At 44.2% G+C, this 20,000-nt stretch overlaps 2 protein-coding genes across 3 annotated transcripts in view; one reads left to right on the forward strand and one right to left on the reverse strand.

The window, feature by feature from the left end:
* The window catches only part of LOC135221776 (protein HID1-like), a 476,459-nt gene that overhangs the window by 114,560 nt on the left and 341,899 nt on the right, over positions 1-20,000 (reverse strand). The window lies entirely within an intron of this gene.
* LOC135221772 (protein HID1-like) overlaps positions 4,767-20,000 on the forward strand; it is a 63,562-nt gene continuing 48,328 nt past the window's right edge. Inside the window, exons 1-2 of the mRNA XM_064259595.1 lie at positions 4,767-4,887; positions 18,379-18,483. Coding sequence (XP_064115665.1) covers positions 4,776-4,887; positions 18,379-18,483 — 217 coding nt within the window. The 5' untranslated portion in view covers positions 4,767-4,775. The remainder of the gene's footprint in view (positions 4,888-18,378; positions 18,484-20,000) is intronic.

Below are 20,000 nucleotides of genomic sequence, written 5' to 3' on the forward strand. Positions count from 1 at the left end.
ATATTAACTCATAGTAATGCATACAAAATACAAACTACTTAAAGTTACTTTTGCAAATCAGGATTTTTTGTCTCTAGGCCCAGCTTCCTGAATGTTTTTGAAAGACATGAGATCTGATAATGGAGATCAGCCCAAAGAAACTTTCTTATGGATCTTACAAGTATCCTGTTGGCAGTTTTTGGGTCCTTAACAGCTCAAATTTCTCACCTGTATGTTCCTTTTTCATACTGATCCATTTTGTCTAATGTGGGTTCTGCACCTATTCCTCCTAATTTTTTGTAGCACAGTGATCAGTTGGTGGGAATGATGGGACTTACAGTTGCCTGAAACTACTATCTGCCCACAAATATTCAGTGATACTAGCTAACTGCTGGTTTTTACTTTTAAGAGGTACATAAGTGTTAGTGATGATTTCATGGTGCACATCTGAATAATTATAATAGTTTGTATAAAAAAATTAGTTTGAAGAAAATTTCAGTGTTTTCTTACTGGTGAAGGGGAAAAGAATCAGATACCTCCACACAATACTTCTGTTTGTTGAAAAGAATCAGATACCTCCACACAATACCTCTGTTTGTTGCATTTTGTTTATATAAATATGTATTTATCTTTTAACCCTTTAACGCCGATTGGACGTATTAAACGTCGATATAAATTATCTGTTGGGTACCGATTAGACGTATGGTACGTCGATATAAATTTTTTTTTTTTAAATTCACGGAAAAATAATTAAGGGGACCGTCCGCTATGATGTCTTATTTTTTTTATTTTTTACGCAAAATACATCATTTTCATATATGTTTTAGATATATATAATACCTTCATCATATAAAAAGTTTCAAAAGTCTTTGATCAAAAACTTCGTTTTATTAGCAAAAATCATGATTTAAAAAAAAATAATTGGTAGAGTTTTCTCCGCTAATATGACATCAGTTGTATTGAAAATCATACCATAAAAACTTCTTTATATACGGAACAATTCTTTGTGACAGAATTTTGATTTTTTAATTTTTTTATTTTTTATGAATTTTTTTTCTTTTTTTTTAGTCTAGACACTCAAAAATTTCTAAAAAAAAAAAGAAAAAAAAGAAATCAATATTCTGTCACACAGAATTATGGGATTTTTATTCCTCTTTCCATTGATATCTTTCTCTCTAAAATTGGATAATAAATAACCGAGTAATGGTTACCGACATGCGCATAAGTATGTTTTTGAGTTATGAGCTCCCAAAGATTTGCTATGTAAATTTTCGCTTTTTTCTTATAAAAGTCAAAACAACATTATTATAATTACTTTATTTGTACTTTTATTGTTGAGTTCTACATCAAGGATCGTGGTCCTACCCCTAAAAGTGGTGTTAATACCCTCAGCGTGACACCAGATAATGATGTTGACGGCGAGACATGAGACAATGAGGGCAGCTGAAAAAAATTAATTTTCGTGTTTTTCTTTCAGCACACTCTGGCCTTCGCTAATTTTGCTAGCCATAGTTGCTGAGTAGCCTTCTTGATCTTAGGTAACTTCGGCATTGCTATAAGTTCACTAAGAAGTTATAAAAACAACGTAAATAGCTAGTAACACGCAAGTGCCTACGTGCGTGTAACTGCTTTGACGTCTGTGGCGTAACTGAGTCATTCTCCGAGTCTCGCCTATAAATAACCGCTCTAAGCAGCTCGCTTCTCACCCAGTGTCACAGTATGAAAGGTACTGTGACACTGGGTGAGAAGCGAGCTGCTCAGAGCGGTTATTCATAGGCGAGACTCGGAGAATGACTCAGTTACGCCACAGACGTCAAAGCAGTTACACGCACGTAGGCACTTGCGTTTGGTTACTAGCTATTTACGTTGTTTTTATAACTTCTTAGTGAACTTATAGCAATGCTGAAGTTACCTAAGATCAAGAAGGCTACTCAGCAACTATGGCTAGCAAAATTAGCGAAGGCCAGGATGTATGAGAATTTCGAAAAAAAATCTTAAAAAATCGCTGTATATATGCAAAAATAAACACGCAAAAACGATTCTGTCAAACTCAAGTCATACAGACGACGCTATATCTTCATTATTTGTGAAAATAATTGGCTGAAACTTCTGGAAAACATGCACGGCATGTTTCTGCATAGATACAAGTAATAACTCGATTTTTTATTTTTTCAAGTTGACATGTCATCCGCCATAGCGGACGGTCCCCTTAAAGGCCTACCAGGCGAAAACTTTTGAATTACGCGCCTTGGGGGATGCTGGGAGCTCACGGATCAAGGCGTTGTTTTGTTTACAATCGTTACCCAGGCACACAAGCGCGAATTTCTTTCTTCTCGCACTAAAAAACATCAGCGACACATCTCGGAAATTATTTCGTCACATTGACATAATTTTTGCACCATTTTAAATTAGCTGTTACATGGAGTATTACATATGAAAATGTGCGCAATTTCATGTAGAATACAACTAAAAACAACTCATGGTTGTAGCTTTTATCAGTTTTGAAATATTTTTATGTAAATAACGATGTGCCAAAATTTCAACCTTCAGTCAACTTTGACTCGACCGAAATGGTAAAAAAACGCAACTGTAAGCTAAAACTCATATATTCTAGTAATATTCAATTATTTACCTTCATTTTTCAACAAATTGGAAGTCTCTAGCACAATATTTCGATTTATGGTGAATTTATGAAAAAACTTTTTCTTTACATCTGCACGGTAACTCTTCCGAAAAAATCATAACGTCCGATTGTCGTAATGTTTGCACCATTTTAAATTAGCCATTACATAAAGTTTTATATATGGAAATGTGTGCAATTTCATGTAGAATACAACAAAAAACAATCCATGGTTGTAGCTTTTTTCAGTTTTGAAATATTTTCATATAAATAATGATAAGTGCCAAAATATCAACCTTCAGTCAACTTTGTCTCGACCGAAATGGTAAAAAAACGGAATTGTAAGTTAAAACTCTTACAGTTTAGTAATATTCAATTATTTACCTTTATTTTGCAACAAATTGGAAGTCTCTAGCACAATATTTTGATTTATGGTGAATTTCTGAAAAAAAAACATTTTCCTTATGTCCGGGCGGTAACTCTTCCGAAAACAATCAAGAATTTTTTCATGCGATTGTCGTAATGTTTGCACCATTTTAAATTAGCCGTTGCATAAAGTTTTATATATGAAAATGTATGCAATTTCATGTAGAATACAACTTAAAAACAACCCATGGTTGTATCTTTTACCAGTTTTGAAATATTTTCATATAAATAACAATAAGTGCCAATATTTAAACATTCGGTCAACTTTGACTCGACCGAAATGGTAAAATAAACGTAATTGTAAGCTAAAACTATTACATTCTAGTAATATTCAATAATTTACCTTTATTTTGCAACAAATTGGAAGTCTCTAGCACAATATTTTGATTTATGGTGAATTTATGAAATAAACTTTTTCCTTACATCCGCGCGGTAACTTTTCTGAAAAAATCATAAATTTTTTCGTCCGATTGTCGTAATGTTTGCACCATTTTATATTAGCCGTTACATAAAGTTTTGTATATGAAAATGTGCACAATTTTATGTAGAATCCAACTTTAAACAACCCATGGTTGTAGCTTTTATCAGTTTTGAAATATTTTCATATAAATAACGACAAATAGAAAAAATTCGTCCTTCGGTCAACTTTAACTCGACCAAAATGGTCGAAAACTGCAATTGTAAGCTACAACACTTACAGTCTAGTAATATTCAAACAATTACCTTCACTTTGCAACAAACGGGAAGTCTCTAGCACTATATTTCGATTTATGGTGAATTTTTGAAAACCGCTTTTTTTTTACGTCTGCGTGTTACCTATTCATGCATCATTTTGTGATAATATTTTCTCTGTATTGCCTTGATCATTTTACAATGTGTTATTTACCAAAATGATCAAAATTTAGTGTACAATACAACAGAAAAAAATTAACTTGTTAGCTTTAACCGTTTTGCTCACAGCGCGATTTGTATACAATTATATATGAAATTTTTTTTTGCACTGTCCTATATCCCAATATTTATATATATATGATAATGATATTTTTTCATTTCTGATGGTTGCATACTAAACTTCAGGCAATGACAAAAAAAGGAGCCAAAAATGAACTCTTAATCTTGAAAACTAAGCGTGCTGTGATTTTTTGAAAAAAACGTTTTTTCCGCCTCGGCGCTCACTCACGAACGCTGCCGGCATACGGGAGACGATTTTTAAAATACCGCTTTGGTGTTTAAGGGTTAATTTGTTAACAATTTTAACGGTAGTAAAGAAGGTATAGGTAAAAATAAAGTGGAAATGGAGGTGAACATTTATAATTGACAGAAATAAAGGTGATGTTTAAGTTTTGAATCAAAATTGGTTACTGTAGTACAGTGTCACAGAATTTTATGTTATGTATTATTAATATTAATGATAAATAGTTGAACCAGTACAATACTGTGAAATTCTAGGGAAAGAGCATTGGAATGTATTTTATTTTTATTATGTAAATTGTGCTTTCTTCCATTCTTCATTTAGTGTCTTAATTACTTTTTATAGTAATGACTGGAATGTTTAGAAATGTCTATAGATGTTAAATCCCCTTTGGCATTAGTAATGACTTTTTTTATAAGTAAATCATATTTCTTTAATAATGTTTTCAAGTTCCTGCTGGAGATATGTTAGTGAGTCCTTTATATATCTCATATTTTCCATGTTTTACTTACTGTTCTTAAATATTTTTGAAATTACTTTACAGCCAGGGTAGGACTTATGCATATTGGTGTTTTCATCCTCTTACTACTTAGTGGCGAGAGGAACTTTGGAGTCCGTTTGAACAAACCCTATACAGCTTCTGTACCCATGGACATACCCGTTTTTACTGGTAAGTGCACTGATCAGTCTCAAGATAACCTAAAACATTTATATAGTGAAAATGCCTTCAAGAATTTAGTATGTACTATTATAGCTAAAGTGATCTTGGCATTAATTATGAGTATTTAATTATGTAGGTGTGATTCATAGCTTATTCCATTTTCTTATAATATTTTTGACCTATGAGGTTTTATGATAGGTATTTTATTTTGAAAAACCAATATTCATGAAACTTTATTATCTTCACTGACATTAATTCCACCTCTGTATATATAGGTTTTCGGATTTTTGGGTAAGAGACCCTCTTTTAAACAAGTCTCTTTAAAGGTTATTTTGCTGCTTCTGTGGGCATTAATCTTGAGAGGCTCCTTTTCTATTTTTCTTATTGCAGTTTTTTTGTTACTACTTAGATAAGTGAGTAACACACCTATGTTGGTCAAAATAGGTATTAGGACAAAATTGTTTGTTCATGCCACTTACCTGACAGATATATATATAGCTATATTTTCTGACGTCCTCCACGAAATTTCAAAAACCGCGGCGGACACCGCAGTGGGGCCGGTCCAAGGTTGGTTAGTACCGCCCATTCCCGCCGCTGGGATGGCGATGATCATCAGGAACCATTCCCATTTTCTATTCATATTTTTTTCTGTCGCCGTCGGTAAACATCTGTTTACAGACCTCTGCTCAGGATTTTTTGGAAATTGACTCGCTTTTAAGTATCTGATTTGATTTTTTTTTTTTGGGTATTTGAATTGGATTTGTTGAATTGGCATGCGCGATAGTGGACCGTTTTTTTTTGATTTTGGATTTGACTTTTCTATATAAGATATGTCTGGGATCAAGTGTTGTGAGTTTCAGAGTGTGTGTGAGGGCTGATTGTAAGGTGAGGCTACCGAAAGCATCGGTGACCCCCACACAGTATGTATGAGTTGTAGGGGGCTTAATTGTTTGATTGATAATCGGTGCAATGAATGTGAGAAATTGACCGATGATGAATGGAGAGTATAAGAGTCCTATCGCCTTAAATTGGAGCGCGATAGGATCAGGAGGTCTTCCTCCAGGAGTGGTTTTCTTCTTCCAAAGGTAAGGCTAACATCTCTCCTGCATTAACACCTGTAGTGTTTACAACCCTAAACCTGTGTTGCCTTCGGGCTCTGATTCTGTTGTCGGGAGAAGCGAATGCTCTCTCTCTGATTTTGGAGTCTCTTCGCACTCTGGAGACCAAAGTGAAAGCCTTAGAAACTGGCTCGGTGCAAGTGTGTGTGATCGTGCCCCCAGTGTTGTGGAGGGGGCGTCAGATCGGCCCCATAATGCCTCTAGGCCTAGACCTCTATCAGACTCCCAAGACCCAGGGAGTAGGTATGTCGAAAGCCCGCAAGAGGGTTACGGGGGCTTTCCCACCGATCTGGCGTCCCTTCGGCAGGCCCTGTAGCAAAGACCCAGGCTGCCAAGGACCGTGCACGAGCGCGCGTCCTGAAAGAGTTTTGCTTTTCGCCTCCGAAGCGTCCCTCCCCGCAGCAAGGGTGGAGCGCTCGGAGAGTACTCTCGTCCTTTGAAAAGGACGTTTTCGTTGCGGAGGACGCTTCACGTCCTCTTTCGCCGCTTTCGTCGGAGGACGCGTATGACGTTTTTTTCCGCCTCAGAAGAGAGGTAGGATCTCCTCCGATGAGGACGCTAGGTTGCGTGCACAGGCGCGTATACCTGAGAAGCAGGTAGCTGTACCTGTGAGAAGGAAGGAGGCGTCCCCTCGCCCCTCGTCTCATTCCTCACAGGATCAGTCCTGCTTCCTCTGTTCATTCTTCCCCAACGAAGAACATTCTTTTGTCCCTTCAGGACCAGCTATCCTTGCTTATGCTCAGAGGACTCGCCCAGCAGCAGTCGAGCCTAAGCGGAGGAGGACCTTAGACTGCCTGTCAAGAGGACTAAGCAGTCTCCTTCTCCTTCACCTACTTCGTCTCGTTCGCCGATCGCTTCTCCTTCGGCGATTCGCCGATCTCGTTCCGTCCTCCTAGAAGGACGTTACGTCAGGACGCTTTGAGGAGGACGCTCTGTACGAGGACGTTCGGCAGGACGTTCGGCAGGACTCGTCAGGACTGTCAAGACGCTCGGTCAGGACGCTTGGCAGGACGCTAGGCAGGACGTTCGTCAGAACGCTTGGCAGGACGCTAGGCAGGACGTTCGTCAGGACGCTCGCCAGGACGCTAGACAGGACGCTTGGCAGGACGCTCACCAGGACGCTTGGCAGGACGCTTGGCAGGAGCTCGCCAGACGTTCAGCCGCCTTTCAGACGTTTTTGGGGATTCTGACCAAGAAGTCGTACCCCCACCCCCAGACGCTAGTTTACGCGCACAGGCACGTATGCCAGCGAAGAAGAAATGTAAGGACGCTTCTCGGGCAGGTGAGACTGCTGCGGAAGGCGCTGAGGACGCTCGTCCTCCTCAGGACGCTCTAACCTTCATCGAGCAGTAAGCGTCCATAAAGAAGACAGCCGAAATAAGGCTGCCTCTAGCAAGGATAGGGTCCTTTGATCAAGCCAAGACCTGACATTAGGACGCCCTCTCCTGACAGACGGTCTCCTCTTCCGTTTAGAGAAGAAGGAGAGCTAAGTAGTTCGGCTGAATCGGTTGAAGAGGAACCTGCTGCAGCCCCGTCTATCTCGGACTATAAAGTCCTCGTACGACTCTTGCGTTCTTCTTTTGAAGACAAATTTCAGCCCGCAGCTCCCAAGTCTCCTCCTTTCGCAGTTTTTTTGTTTTCTTCATCTAAAACTGGAAAAACCCCGGAGTTTGTAGAGATGAAAACTTCTCTCTCAACGAAACGTGCTTTTAAAAAGCTCCAGGATTGGATGGTACGAAGGAGAGACCAAGGCAAGACGACCTTCGCCTTGCCTCCAACTAGACTTAGTGGAAAAGGGGGCCATTTTGGTATAGAACCAAATATGAAGTGGGAGTTCGTATCCCTTCTTCGGCTCAAGGAGATTTCTCCAGCCTAGTGGATTTGCAGAGGAGGTCGCTTTTTTTACCCTCTGCTAAGGTAACCTGGACCGCGTCGGAGACTGACCATCATTTGAAGGGTCTGCTCAGGACGCTGGAAGTGTTCAACTTCCTTGACTGGTGTTTGGGAGTTCTGGATCTGCAAGCGAGAAGCCCAGAATCTCTCAGTCTGGGGGAGCTGTCCAGCGTGTTAGCATGTATGGACAAAGCCGTCAGGGATGGTTCGGAGGAGCTCGTATCTCATTTTGGAACGGCTTTATTAAAAAAGAGAGCTTTGCTGTGCAACTTCACAGCTCGTTCGGTGACTCCAGCTCAGAAAGCGGATTTGCTGTTTTTCGCCTCTTCGAACCATCTCTTCCCCCAGACTTTGGTAAAGGACCTGACGAACAGCTTGACAAGAGAAGGCAACTCAGGACCTTTTGGCCCAGTCTACAAGACGGTCAGACCGTACCTTCACCCTCTTCAGCTGCGGTTTTCGAACCGCCGAAGAAGTAAGGAAAGCCGCCCTTTTCGTGGGGCTCCCCCCTCCGAGAGCAGCTGCCCTCAGGGAGGGAGGGAGGGTTTTTCACGAGGAAGAGCTTCCTTTAAGCCAAAGCCTTCCAAGTGAGAAGCATGTCCTTCAGCACCAGTCGGAGCCAGACTGAAGTTTTTTGCGGGAGCGTGGAGAGAGAGAGACACGGACTCTTGGTCCCTCAAGATCGTGGAGCAGGGGTACAAGATCCCCTTTTTTAGATCTTCCTCCTCTTTCTACGACTCCCAGAGACCTTTCTCCATCCTACCAGGGAGAAAAGAAGAAAGTATTGTTCGATCTCATGCAGCAGATGATCGACCGAAAGAGCGGTGGAACAAGTCGCGGACCTGGGTCTCCAGGTTTTTACAACAGAATCTTCCTAGTACCGAAGCAGTCGTCAGGTTGGCGTCCAGTTTCTAGATGTAAGCAGGCTCAATCTTTTCGTGGAAAAGAACTAAATTCACGATGGAGACGCCTCATTCTGTTCTGGGAGCGTTGAGACCGGGCGACTGGATGGTATCCTTAGACTTGCAGGACGCGTACTTTCACATCCCGATCCACCCTCTTTCAAGAAAGTATCTAAGGTTTGTCTTAGACAACAAAGTATGGCAGTTCAGAGCTATGTGCTTCGACTGACCACGCTCCGATGGTGTTCACAGTAGTAATGAAGAACGTAGCGAGGTGGCTACACTCTTCGGGAATAAGAGTTTCCCTGTACCTCGACGACTGGCTGATCAGAGCGTCGTCGAGAGAGAAGTGTCTGAAGGACTTGCAGTTCACTTTAGCCTTAGCGAAGTCCCTGGGACTTCTGGTCAACCTCGAAAAGTCGCATCTGACCCCAACACAGTCCATCGTGTATCTGGGGATTCAGATGGATTCAGTGGCTTTTCGAGCGTTTCCGTCCCAGGAACGTCAGCGGCTAGGCTTAGAAAAGATCTCAGCCTTCTAAGGAAAGAGACTTGCTCGGCGAGGGAATGGATGAGTCTGCTGGGACCATTTCCTCGCTAGAAAGGTTTGTTTCCTTGGGAAGACTGCACATCAGGCCTCTCCAATTTTTCCTTGCGGACGAGTGGTAAGGCCAAGGACGATCTCAATGCCATATTGAGAATATCGCTTCCAATCAAGAACCACCTAAGATGGTGGTTGGACCCTCAGAAGCTTCAAGAGGGCGTGTCCCTAAGTCTTCTGAGCCCCCCCCGACTTAGTGTTGTTTTCAGACGCTTCCATCACAGGATGGGGAGCAACACTAGGGGGGAAGGAAGTGTCAGGCTCCTGGAGAGGGGAACAGGTAGCCTGGCATATAAATGTCAAAGAACTGGCAGCAGTATTTCTGTCCCTGCAGTTCTTCGAAAAGAGTTTGGAGAACAAGATTGTTCAGATAAACTCGGACAATACCACAGCACTCGCTTATTTAAAAACCAGGGAGGAACACACTCCAGAACGTTGTTTTCCCTAGTGAGAGAGATTCTGCTGTGGGCAAAGAGAAAAAAGGTGACTATCCTGACGAGATTCATTGCAGGAGTGCAAAACGTCAGGGCAGACCTTCTCAGTCGTCGGGACCAAGTCCTACCGACGGAATGGACCTTGAACGAAGACGTTTGTCGAGACTGTGGACGTTGTGGGGACGTCCACTGGTCGACTTATTCGCAACGTCAAGGACCAAGAGACTTCCTCTTTACTGCTCGGTCCTGGATCCAGAAGCGATCGCTGTAGACGCGTTGCTTTGGAATTGGACGGTCTAGACCTGTACGCCTTCCCACCATTCAAGATTCTGGGCGGGGGAAGTCATGAGGAAGTTTGGGGGGCGGCCGGCCCTCGGAAGGGACGAGGTTAACCCTGGTGGGCCCTGATCGCCCTTGCCGATGTGGCCAGCGAGAGAATGGTTCACAGAGGTCATGTCTTTCCTTGTAGACTTTCCAAGGACATTGCCCTGGAGGAAAGATCTACTCAAACAGCCTCACTTCGGTTTCGAGGTTTCACCAAAACCTCTCTGCTCTGGGTCTGACTGCGTTCAGACTATCGAAAAGTTGGCCAGAGCGAGAGGTTTTTCGAAAGCAGCTGCGAGAGCAATCGCACATGCGAGACGTGCTTCCACAAGAGCTGTTTACCAATCGAAGTGGGCTTCCTTCAGGGCATGGTGTAAAAAGGAGGGAGTTTTCCTCTTCCTCGACCTCTGTGAACCAGATAGCTGATTTTCTGCTCTTTCTCAGGAATGTGCAGAAATTAGCGATCCCTACCATCAAGGGATATAAAAGCATGTTGTCAGCGGTTTTAGGCACAGAGGCCTCGACCTGTCTGACAACAAGGATATTCATGACCTTTTAAAGTCTTTCGAGACCTCGAAGGTTCCTCAAATGAGACCTCCATCATGGAACCTGGATGTAGTCCTTAAATTCCTTATGTCGAGCACTTTCGAACCGCTTCAGGCAGCGTCTCTTCGAACCTGACAAGGAAGGCTCTTTTCCTAACTTCTCTTGCGACGGCTAAGAGAGTTAGTGAAATTCAAGCGTTTAGCAAGTTAATGGGATTCAAAGGGGACAATGCTGTCTGCTCGTGAACCCAACTTTTCTTGGCGAAGAATGAAAATCCTTCGAACCCTTGGCCGAAGACTTTCGAGATCAAGGGTATGTCAAGTCTGGTGGGCCAAGAACCAGAGAGAGTCCTGTGCCCGTCAGGGCTCTCAAGTTCTACGTGCATAGAACGAAAGAGGTAAGAGGTCCCCTCAGGTAACCTCTGGTGCTCTGTGAAGAGACCAGAGTGTTACCTTTATCGAAGAACGGCTGTTGCTTTCTTTTCTAATGGGACACCATTCGGGAGGCTCTTCATCTTCCAGAAGACTGATTTGAGCCTCTTCCGAGTAAAGCGCACGAAGTACGAGCCGTCGCTACCTCTCTTGCCTTCCAAAAGAACATGTCAATCAAGGACATCCTTGATTGCACCTTTTGGAGGAGTAACTCCGTCTTCGCCTCACATTACCTAAGGGATGTGAGAACGATTTATGACGATTGTAATGCACTGGGGCCAATACGTTTCTGCGGACACAGTATTGGGGTCCGGAAGTAGCTCTTTCCCTATCCCTTAGTTAGTTTAGGTTAGGTTGTTGTGTTTTTAGGTTGTGGTGAGTCTTATGTGAAGATCTCCCATCCTTTAGTTAGTTTTAAGGGGTTTTTGTGATTAGTTGGTCAGGTGGTGGTCAGTTGCTTCGTTGCCCTCATTTGTATGGCCTCGATGGTCTTGTCACGCTGAGGTCTCGCACCCGTTGACAGATCATCCAGAGCGCACCAGCACTACAGGTCTCCACCTGGCTGGCAACTCTGTGATTAAGCAAAAGCAGCCTTACGTGACAGTAATCACATAGTCTACTTTGCAAACAGGTAAGGAACCAAGATGTATATCATCTACTTAATTTAAGTTTCCTAAAAATCCTATCTGTCTCTTCCCCACCATCCGAAGGTGGGATTCAGCTATATATATATCTGTCAGGTAAGTGGCATGAACAAAATGTTATTGTTATTATACAATTAAGTTTGTTCATACTTTACCTGGCAGAAATATACAATTAAAGTGCCCGCCCTCCTCCCCTCAGGAGACAGAGACATTAAATTAATAAAAATATGAATAGAAAATGGGAATGGTTCCTGATATCCGCCTCCCAGCGGCGGGAATGGGTACTACCACCTGGCTGCCCACTGCGTGTGCCGCGAGTTTTGAAATTTCTGTCGGACGTCAGAAAATACAGCTATATATATATCTGCCAGGTAAGTATGAACAAACTTAATTGTATAATAACAATAACATGTTTGTTCCGACACGTAATACAAACCCTCGGTCCTTTAACATATGGAATGTAATCAGCGGCAGCTGGAACGGTCGTAGGCTTTGAACAAGGAGGTTCGGTAGTTAACTGCTTGTCCGGTAGTCGGGTGTCCCGCCCAGCTGGGAGGTGAAGCTCCACTTTGCTTTCGGCCGCCATCGGAACAAGACGTGCTTTTCACCGCTCTGCTCGCTGTGTTGTATGCTTGTTTACTTCGTTACAAAGCCTACTTTTCACTACTTTCCCTTTTACTGAGTGCTTGTGCGAGTGGAAACTTGTAAGTACTTTGTGTTTTTTTGTTTATTGCTCGTGAATCATGACTTAATGGATTCCCACGAGTCGGAGAGACACCCCCCCCCCCCCCCCCCCCCCCGTCCAGCCGCAGATTGTGCCCTGATCTGTAGGCGTGGCGCCTTTAGGTCTATCTTCGAGGTAGACCCTCATGATTTATGTAATCGGTGCTGAGGGCGCATATGCTCTCGCACCGAGACTTGTGAATTGTGTGTATCGTGGTTGGGGGAGCAGTGGGAGCGATACGAGGGGAGGAAGAAGGTGCGTAAGCCGGCCAAGGATTTGTCGGAGGGCTCTCCAGCGACTCCTCTGGTTATGGACACGTCCTCCTCTTTCCTTCCTCTGTCTCAGCTCCCGCGTATGGCTCCTTCCCCTTCGGGGGGCGTGTCGCAGTTCCTCTCTTCACTTGACCAGTCGAGTGTGAGGAGGGCGCGCGACACCTCGGCATCCAGCTGTATTCAGGGTCTTCCGTTCGCTCGGGGTGGGAGATTTCCCCCCCTAGGCGATTGGAAACCCCCTCTATTAAGCCGACCTTTGCTTCCTCAGGTCGCCTAGCGCCGCGGGTGGCGATCTCGGACAGGTTTGGTACTCTCTTGGGCTCCTGGGCCACCGAGCATTCAGGGGCTGCTGTACCACCTAGCAGCGTGTGGATCCGGCCGGTCTACCCATGGACCAGAGACGTCGACCACAACAACGGTGTCGACGCCGGGTTATGCTGCTCCTCCCCACCTGGTGTATACATAGCACGTGGCCACGGTTACCCCGACAGCTGTAGTCCAGGCTCCGCTACCGCATTTGCCAAGGAGGGAGGTCACCCTGCCACCTGGTTTCGCTGCCCTTGCCCCAGTCCTTGACTTTTGGTGTCCCAAGAGCTCCCCGCTTGAACCTGCCGCCAGTACCCGGTGATGTTGCTGGCTTCTGTACCTCCATCCAGTTCCCATTGCTGCTGCTTCTGTACCAGTTCCTGCCGTCGTCGCTCCAGCCCGTGGTGTTGTCTGCCCACACCGCAGGTCCTCCGGACAGGTGCATTGTTGGAACCCTGTTGCTTCGGCAACTGCTCCAGCTCAGTCCCGAGGAAGCTGACGAAGAAGAAAAGGAAGAAGAGGAAGGTGTCGTCGTCTTCGTCGTCGTCTTCTTCGTCGTCTTCGTCAGCCACCTCTTCCCCTTCGGCTTCCAAGGCCCCACAGCTAAGGAAGAAGAAGGTTGCCTCCTCCCCCCCTAAGAAGTTTCGCTCAGAGACCTCCAAGGGTCTGTCCCACTCCGGTGGGACAGTTGGGGCTTCTGTTGGTCCTCCTGTTCCTTCGGGAATGGGGCCCGTCTCTCCTTCTGCAAGGAAGAAGAAGATGGTGACCAGAGGGGTACTGGCTAATACCGGTACCTCCTCGCCTGGCGCCAGAGGTTCTGCCTAGACGCCAGGGCCGCTCGTTTGCGTGAGGTATAGAGTGTATGGTCGCCCGCGGGTGACCGTGCAGCCAGGGTCCAGGCAGCCGAGCCAGCTCGCTGCTAGGACCCAGGCACGGAGCGGAAGACTAGTGGCAGTCACTCGAGCAACTCTCGCCAGGCCAGCGATCGCTCTCGAGGGCCTACGTACCTGGCATGGTCTTGGGACCGACCAGATCTATCCCTATGCCCAAGTGGTTGAGACCAAGAGGGGTCTGTCGTGGTTCCTTCTGTGGAAGCAGGAGGGTCTCAGGAGGCATTCTCTCCGGATGGACTTGACGGTCCATACCCTCAGGACGCAGTCACTCCCGAGATCCAGAGGTCTTTCGCTGAAGTCATCGCGCTGATTCGTTAGCACAATGACCTCGGGGAAGGATTAGTGCTGCTCCCGCCCTCCGAGCCTACATCTAGGCTGGAGTCATTCTGGGGTCCCAAGAGGGAACCCAGGATCGACTGGTGGGTCTGCGCCATGATCAGCCTTGGCCGACAGCGTGCTGGGCCAGTGGACTCTCTCGTCTTCGGACAGGAGGGATCGCTTTGGTCTGGCAGGTTGTCCAAGCTGCTTCCCCCTCCTCTACCGCGACAGAGGCGCTTCTACGTGCCATTGGAGAACCCGCTGCCGCCCAAACAGGTTAACCCGGAGCCGGCTAGGCTAACTCCGTGTGTCTCTTCAACACCTGGTGGCCGAGAACGTCTGGTTCTCACAGCAAGAGGCATTGGCCTTGGAGTTGACTGTCATGGCAGCGTTCCAAGCAGTCTCCTGGCTGGACCTGTGGTCCCTCACAGTGTCCAAGGTTGCGGCCTTCTCTGGAAACGTCACTCCCGAAGGAGACCCGGCTTTCGGGAGACTGTGCCAGTCTGGAGGTAGGGCTATCTCCTACCTGGCCCACCAGACGGCCAACCTGTGGGCCAACCTGGTTCTGAGATGTCGGGACGCAGTCCTCACTCGAGTGACCAGGTCGGCAGGGCACGAGTCAGCTTTGGGTCGGAGAAACGGACTGGTGCTGAATTCCCACATTCTCTTCCCTAGAGAGATGGTGGATGCTGCAGTGGAGCAGCGGCGCACTGAGGACAGTGACCGCTTAATCCACCCGGCAGTCTCAAAGGTGACTGGGCAGCCTCGAGCCACTGCGGCTAAGACGACGGCCTTGTCGAAGCCGAGAGGAAAGATGCATTCTTCGACTATGGTAAGAAGTGACCGTCAGCTCTCCTCCCAGTCCTCCTTCTCCAGAGGAGGATCCGGGAAGAAGTCAAAGAAGGGGAAACACTAGGGACGGCGTTCCCCTTCACCTGCTGCCGGAAGTGGGTGGTGCCTGGCGAGCCATTGGGCAACTTGACAGCGCTACGGAGCCAAGACCTGGACAGTGGATGTCCTTCGGGAGGGATACCTACTACTACCCTTCGAGTCACGGCCACCCCTCACCTCCAACCCGGTCCGTCTACAGCGTACTTCCGGTTCTGCGAGGGATGTAGCGCTTCGGCAAGAAGTGGAAGCCATGCTGAGCAAACGAGCTGTGGAGATCGTACAGGATCAATCACCGGGCTTATGCAGCCGACTTTTCCTTGTGGAGAAGTCATCGGGGGGCTGGCGCCCAGTGATAGATCTCTCTCCCTTGAACCGATTCGTTCGCCAGACTCGGTTCACGATGGAAACGACACGCTCAGTGCTCGATTCTATCAGGTAGAACAACTTCATGCTTTCTGTGGACCTGAAGGACGCGCATTTCCAGATACCCATCCACCAGTCCTCCAGGAAGTACCTCTGCTTCATCCTCGACGGGACGGTGTATCAATTCAGGGCACTGTGTCTCGGTCTCTCAACCGCCCCACAGGTGTTCACACGAGTGTTCACTCTGGTGTCGGCTTAGGCCCACTCAGTAGGGATACGTCTTCTGAGGTATCTCGATGATTGGCTGGTCCTGGCGAGCTCCCGCTCGCAGTTGCTATAGGACAGGGATCAACAGAGGATGAAGTACCTGGGCATGCTGATCGATACGGTAGCAGGGCGAGTCTTCCCCGCAGACTCGCGGTTCAGCAGGTTCAGGGAGGCAGCCGGACGGTTCCTGTCCCTACAGGAGCAGCCAGCTCAGCAGTGGCAAGTCGTGATTGGTCACCTGTTGTCTCTCGAGAAGTTACTCCCTCGGGCGTCTTCACCTGCGGTTTCTTCAGTGGAGGCTAAAGGAGAGTTGGGCAAGAGACCCACCGCACTTCCCAGTGTCTCTCACGGAGGAGTGAGGCAGGACCTAGCCTGGTGGCTGGACGACGGGAACCTCTTCATCGGCCAGAAGTCTTAAGAAAAAGAGGTAGTGCCCCTTCCGCACCTCCCCCACCCACCGGCCACCCCATACCTCCCCACCCCCCCCCCCCCCCCTTCCCGAAATCCCCTCCCGCCCCCCCCCCCCTAAACGATAATAGATACCTTGTTTAATGAAATTACATATAAAACCTACTTCCTTCTCAAAATATGACAAAAAATATCTCTGTGTTCTTCCTTGTGAAGGTGGAATGTCTGGTTGGCTAATATGCAAATAGTACAGTGGTACCTTGACATACGAAAGGCTTACTTACGAAAAACTTGAGATATGAAAGCAAATACAAAGAAAGTTTTTTTTGGCTCTACATAGGAAAATAGTTCAGTTTACGAAAGGTTGTTGCTGTAGTCGCGAGATTTGCCCGGACCACCGAGAACAATTTTAAAACTCACGTGCCACCAACTGAGTAAACTCGCCACCATCCTCCCACCTCCTCCCATTGGTTCTGATGCATAGTCACCCCATAAGATCGTGCTCTCCTATTGGTCAGCAGTCTACCCCTTGTGCTCTATGTATTTTATTGGTAAAGGATGCTGTAAATTGAAAAACTTATTCATGCAATACATTTAATAAAAAAAAAAACATTAGGTAAAGATAGAATAAAGAATAGAAATAAATGGTTATTATACTGTTTGGTAATTTCAGTAGTTGAAGAGAGATAATGAATATTTGATTACTGTACGTACTGTGTGTTAGGTGAAAGTAGTTGCTTGACGATCGTTCGCTACTCGTAAGTGCTGAATGTAAACAGAAGTTTGGAAGCTTTGGGGGGGGGGTTTGATTGTTTATTATAGTTAATGGTTACTTAATAATTATTTGAAATGAGTACATGCAATACATTTAATAAAAAAAATTGTGAATTAGATACAAGATAAATCAGAACTGCTATCATCGAAGCCAACAAATACGTATTTTCTAGAATTCTTCTTCTGTTTTAATATTACGTATATGTTTCATTATAGCTGTCAGTAACTCGGTATCTCCACTAGGTGAAGATAGAATAAAGAATAGAAATGAATGGTTATTATACTGTTTGGTCGTTTCATTAGTTGAAGAGAGATAATGAAAATTTATGGCTTACTGTGTGCAAGGAAAAGTGATTGCTTGGTGATCTTTCGGTACTCATAAGTGCTGAATGTAAACAAACGGTTGGAAGGTTTTTTGTTTGTTTGTTTGTGTATTATAGTTAATGATTAATTAATAATTATTTGAAATGAGTACATACTGATTATTTATACATTTTATTGGCATATTCTAAGCTTTTAGCTTCTTAGGTTTAGATGTCAGAATCATAGACTAAGCTACAGTAGCAACTGTTAACATAAGCTAGGCTTATTGCTAAGGAACATATGCTAAAGTCCTAATATATGCAGTAAAAATGGGGTTCAACATTACATGCAGTTGAATATTACTCAAGTATGTACAGTATTTTGCCTTTCTGGAGTCATATTTCTTCCGTCGGATCGGCGTCATAACCCTAGAACATGTGTTGTAAGCCTGGAAATATAATTTACTGGGTGTTTTTTGTTAGGTCATGAGGAACGGATTAGGCATTTTTACATGTAAAATGCGGTTCAAGATACGAAAAGCTCATGATACGAAGGCCCCGCGGAACAGATTAATTTCATATGTCGAGTACCATGTACTGAAAGTCAAGAAAGGAATCCAGAAGGAATGGACAAAAATTAATTTTTCATTTCATGCTGATTAAACTTGAGAAGTGATTCAGTTTAAGTAAATGAATTTTGACCATAGCTTTGATACAGCACGCCATATAAAAAATATGAAGTTTTGGTATTCCTTTGTTCCACAGATATGAACATCTTAATCTGTTGTACATGCTCTACTCCAGTGCCCCTCCAATTTGTTTCCTCTTAGGTGGCCAGGGCAGTAAATGATGTGTGTGGTTCAGAATAAAGGGGGATCTATCTAGTTGATTGATACTTATCAGGGTGAATGACTTTAGATAAGTTTTCTTGAGAGAATGAGTCAGTCTTGGCTTACAAACATACCAAATGTCATGTCATTGTAAGTAAAATTAATTTGTTTTTATAGAATGGAATTTATTTACATTTTTCACTTTGTATTCTTTTATCACATTAACTGTACAACAAATGACCACTACTTTCTTTTCTAGGGACACATGCAGATCTTATGATTATTGTATTTCATAAGATTATCACTACAGGACATCAGCGTCTCCAGCCACTCTTTGACTGTCTTCTGACCATATTGGTTAATGGTAATAATATTTTTAAAAGTTTTTTTAATATATCTGTAGAAAGGGAATTCTAAATCATGCTTATTTATGAAAACTAAAAGTTAATTTAAGAAATTTAGAAACTTATCTGATTCTGTTTAATTCAGGAGATACTTAAAATCTGAGCATGTCTTCCAGTTTTGTTTTATCTAAAAGGTTACTGAATATTGCATGTTTAAAGTTTAATAGTTTAAAAAACAGTCTTAGATTGTTTATTAAAGTTACCACCCATTTGATTTTATATATGTACTGGGATTACATTACCATTTATTTCATAAGGTACTTCTAACTTCCCCTTCAGTACAATAATTGTCACATGCAATTACGTATTTTACTCATCACTACAACCTCCAGATCATTTTATCTAAATGTTGAGATAATTTATTTCCATTTATAGTCTACAGTTGATCCCCTGTAGTATTTGAGGGGGATAGGGACCACAGCCACCCACAAATACCAAAAATCCACGATATACTGGAAACCTGCCCCTCTGAAAACTCTTATATGTAACTGCCTATTTCAATCCATAGTTTTACAGAGGATAGTGGATGAGAGGTTAAGGGAGATTGTAAAGATCGGGAAACAGCAGTATGGATTCATGAGGAGAGAGATGGTGGATGCCTCAAAGAGGCTATAGGGAAACCAGGAGCGTTTATTATGCATTTATAGACTTAGAAGTGATGTTTTTGGTGTTTGAGGAAGAGGAAATTCCAAAAAAAGTTGGTTCGGCTAGTTAGATGAATGTAAATGATAAATGAGCATAAAAGTAATAACAGCAGTTGAGGAAACAGAAAACATTGAAGTTAGGGTTGGATTACACCAGGGGTCAGCATGAAGTCCATTTTTGTTTGTGCTGGTCATGGATGTATTGAGTGAAGAGATCAGGAATGAATTGCTGTGGGAGTTGTTGTACACCGATGATTACTGCTGTAGATGACGAGGACCTACAGAAAAGGGTTGGAGAGTCAGGAATCTAGAGAGGGGTGGTTTAAAAGTGAATGTAAATAAAACAGAAGTTTTGGTGAGTAGTAGAGAAGATAGAAACAGAATAGTAATTTAAGAAAGAAGAGGCCAGATTATAAAACAGGCAGAAAAGTTTAATTACTCAGGATCTACTTAAAGCCAAGAGGGAGGATGTAAGGCTGAAGTCAACAGTAGGATTAAATCTGCATGGGGAGAAGTAGAGAGATGTAGCTGGAGTAGTATGTGCTAAGAAAATTCCAATCAAGCTAAAAGTCAAGATCTATAGTGCAGTGATAAGACGAATGTTGATGTATGGAGCAGAAACATAGGCTCTGAAGAAGAGAGGAAGTAAAGCTTGAGAGAACAGAGATGAGAATGCTGAGGTGGATTATGGGAATATCACTGCTTGAGAGATTGGAGAATGATGAAATAAGAGGAAGAGCAGACTTAGAAAAGATTTCCGAGGTGATAAGAGTCACGATTGAGATGGTATGGGCATGTGTTAAGGAAGGATGACAAAGAGGGAGTGAAGAGGG

This window comes from Macrobrachium nipponense, chromosome 20 (genome assembly GCF_015104395.2).
Source record: "Macrobrachium nipponense isolate FS-2020 chromosome 20, ASM1510439v2, whole genome shotgun sequence".
NCBI lineage: Eukaryota > Metazoa > Arthropoda > Malacostraca > Decapoda > Palaemonidae > Macrobrachium > Macrobrachium nipponense.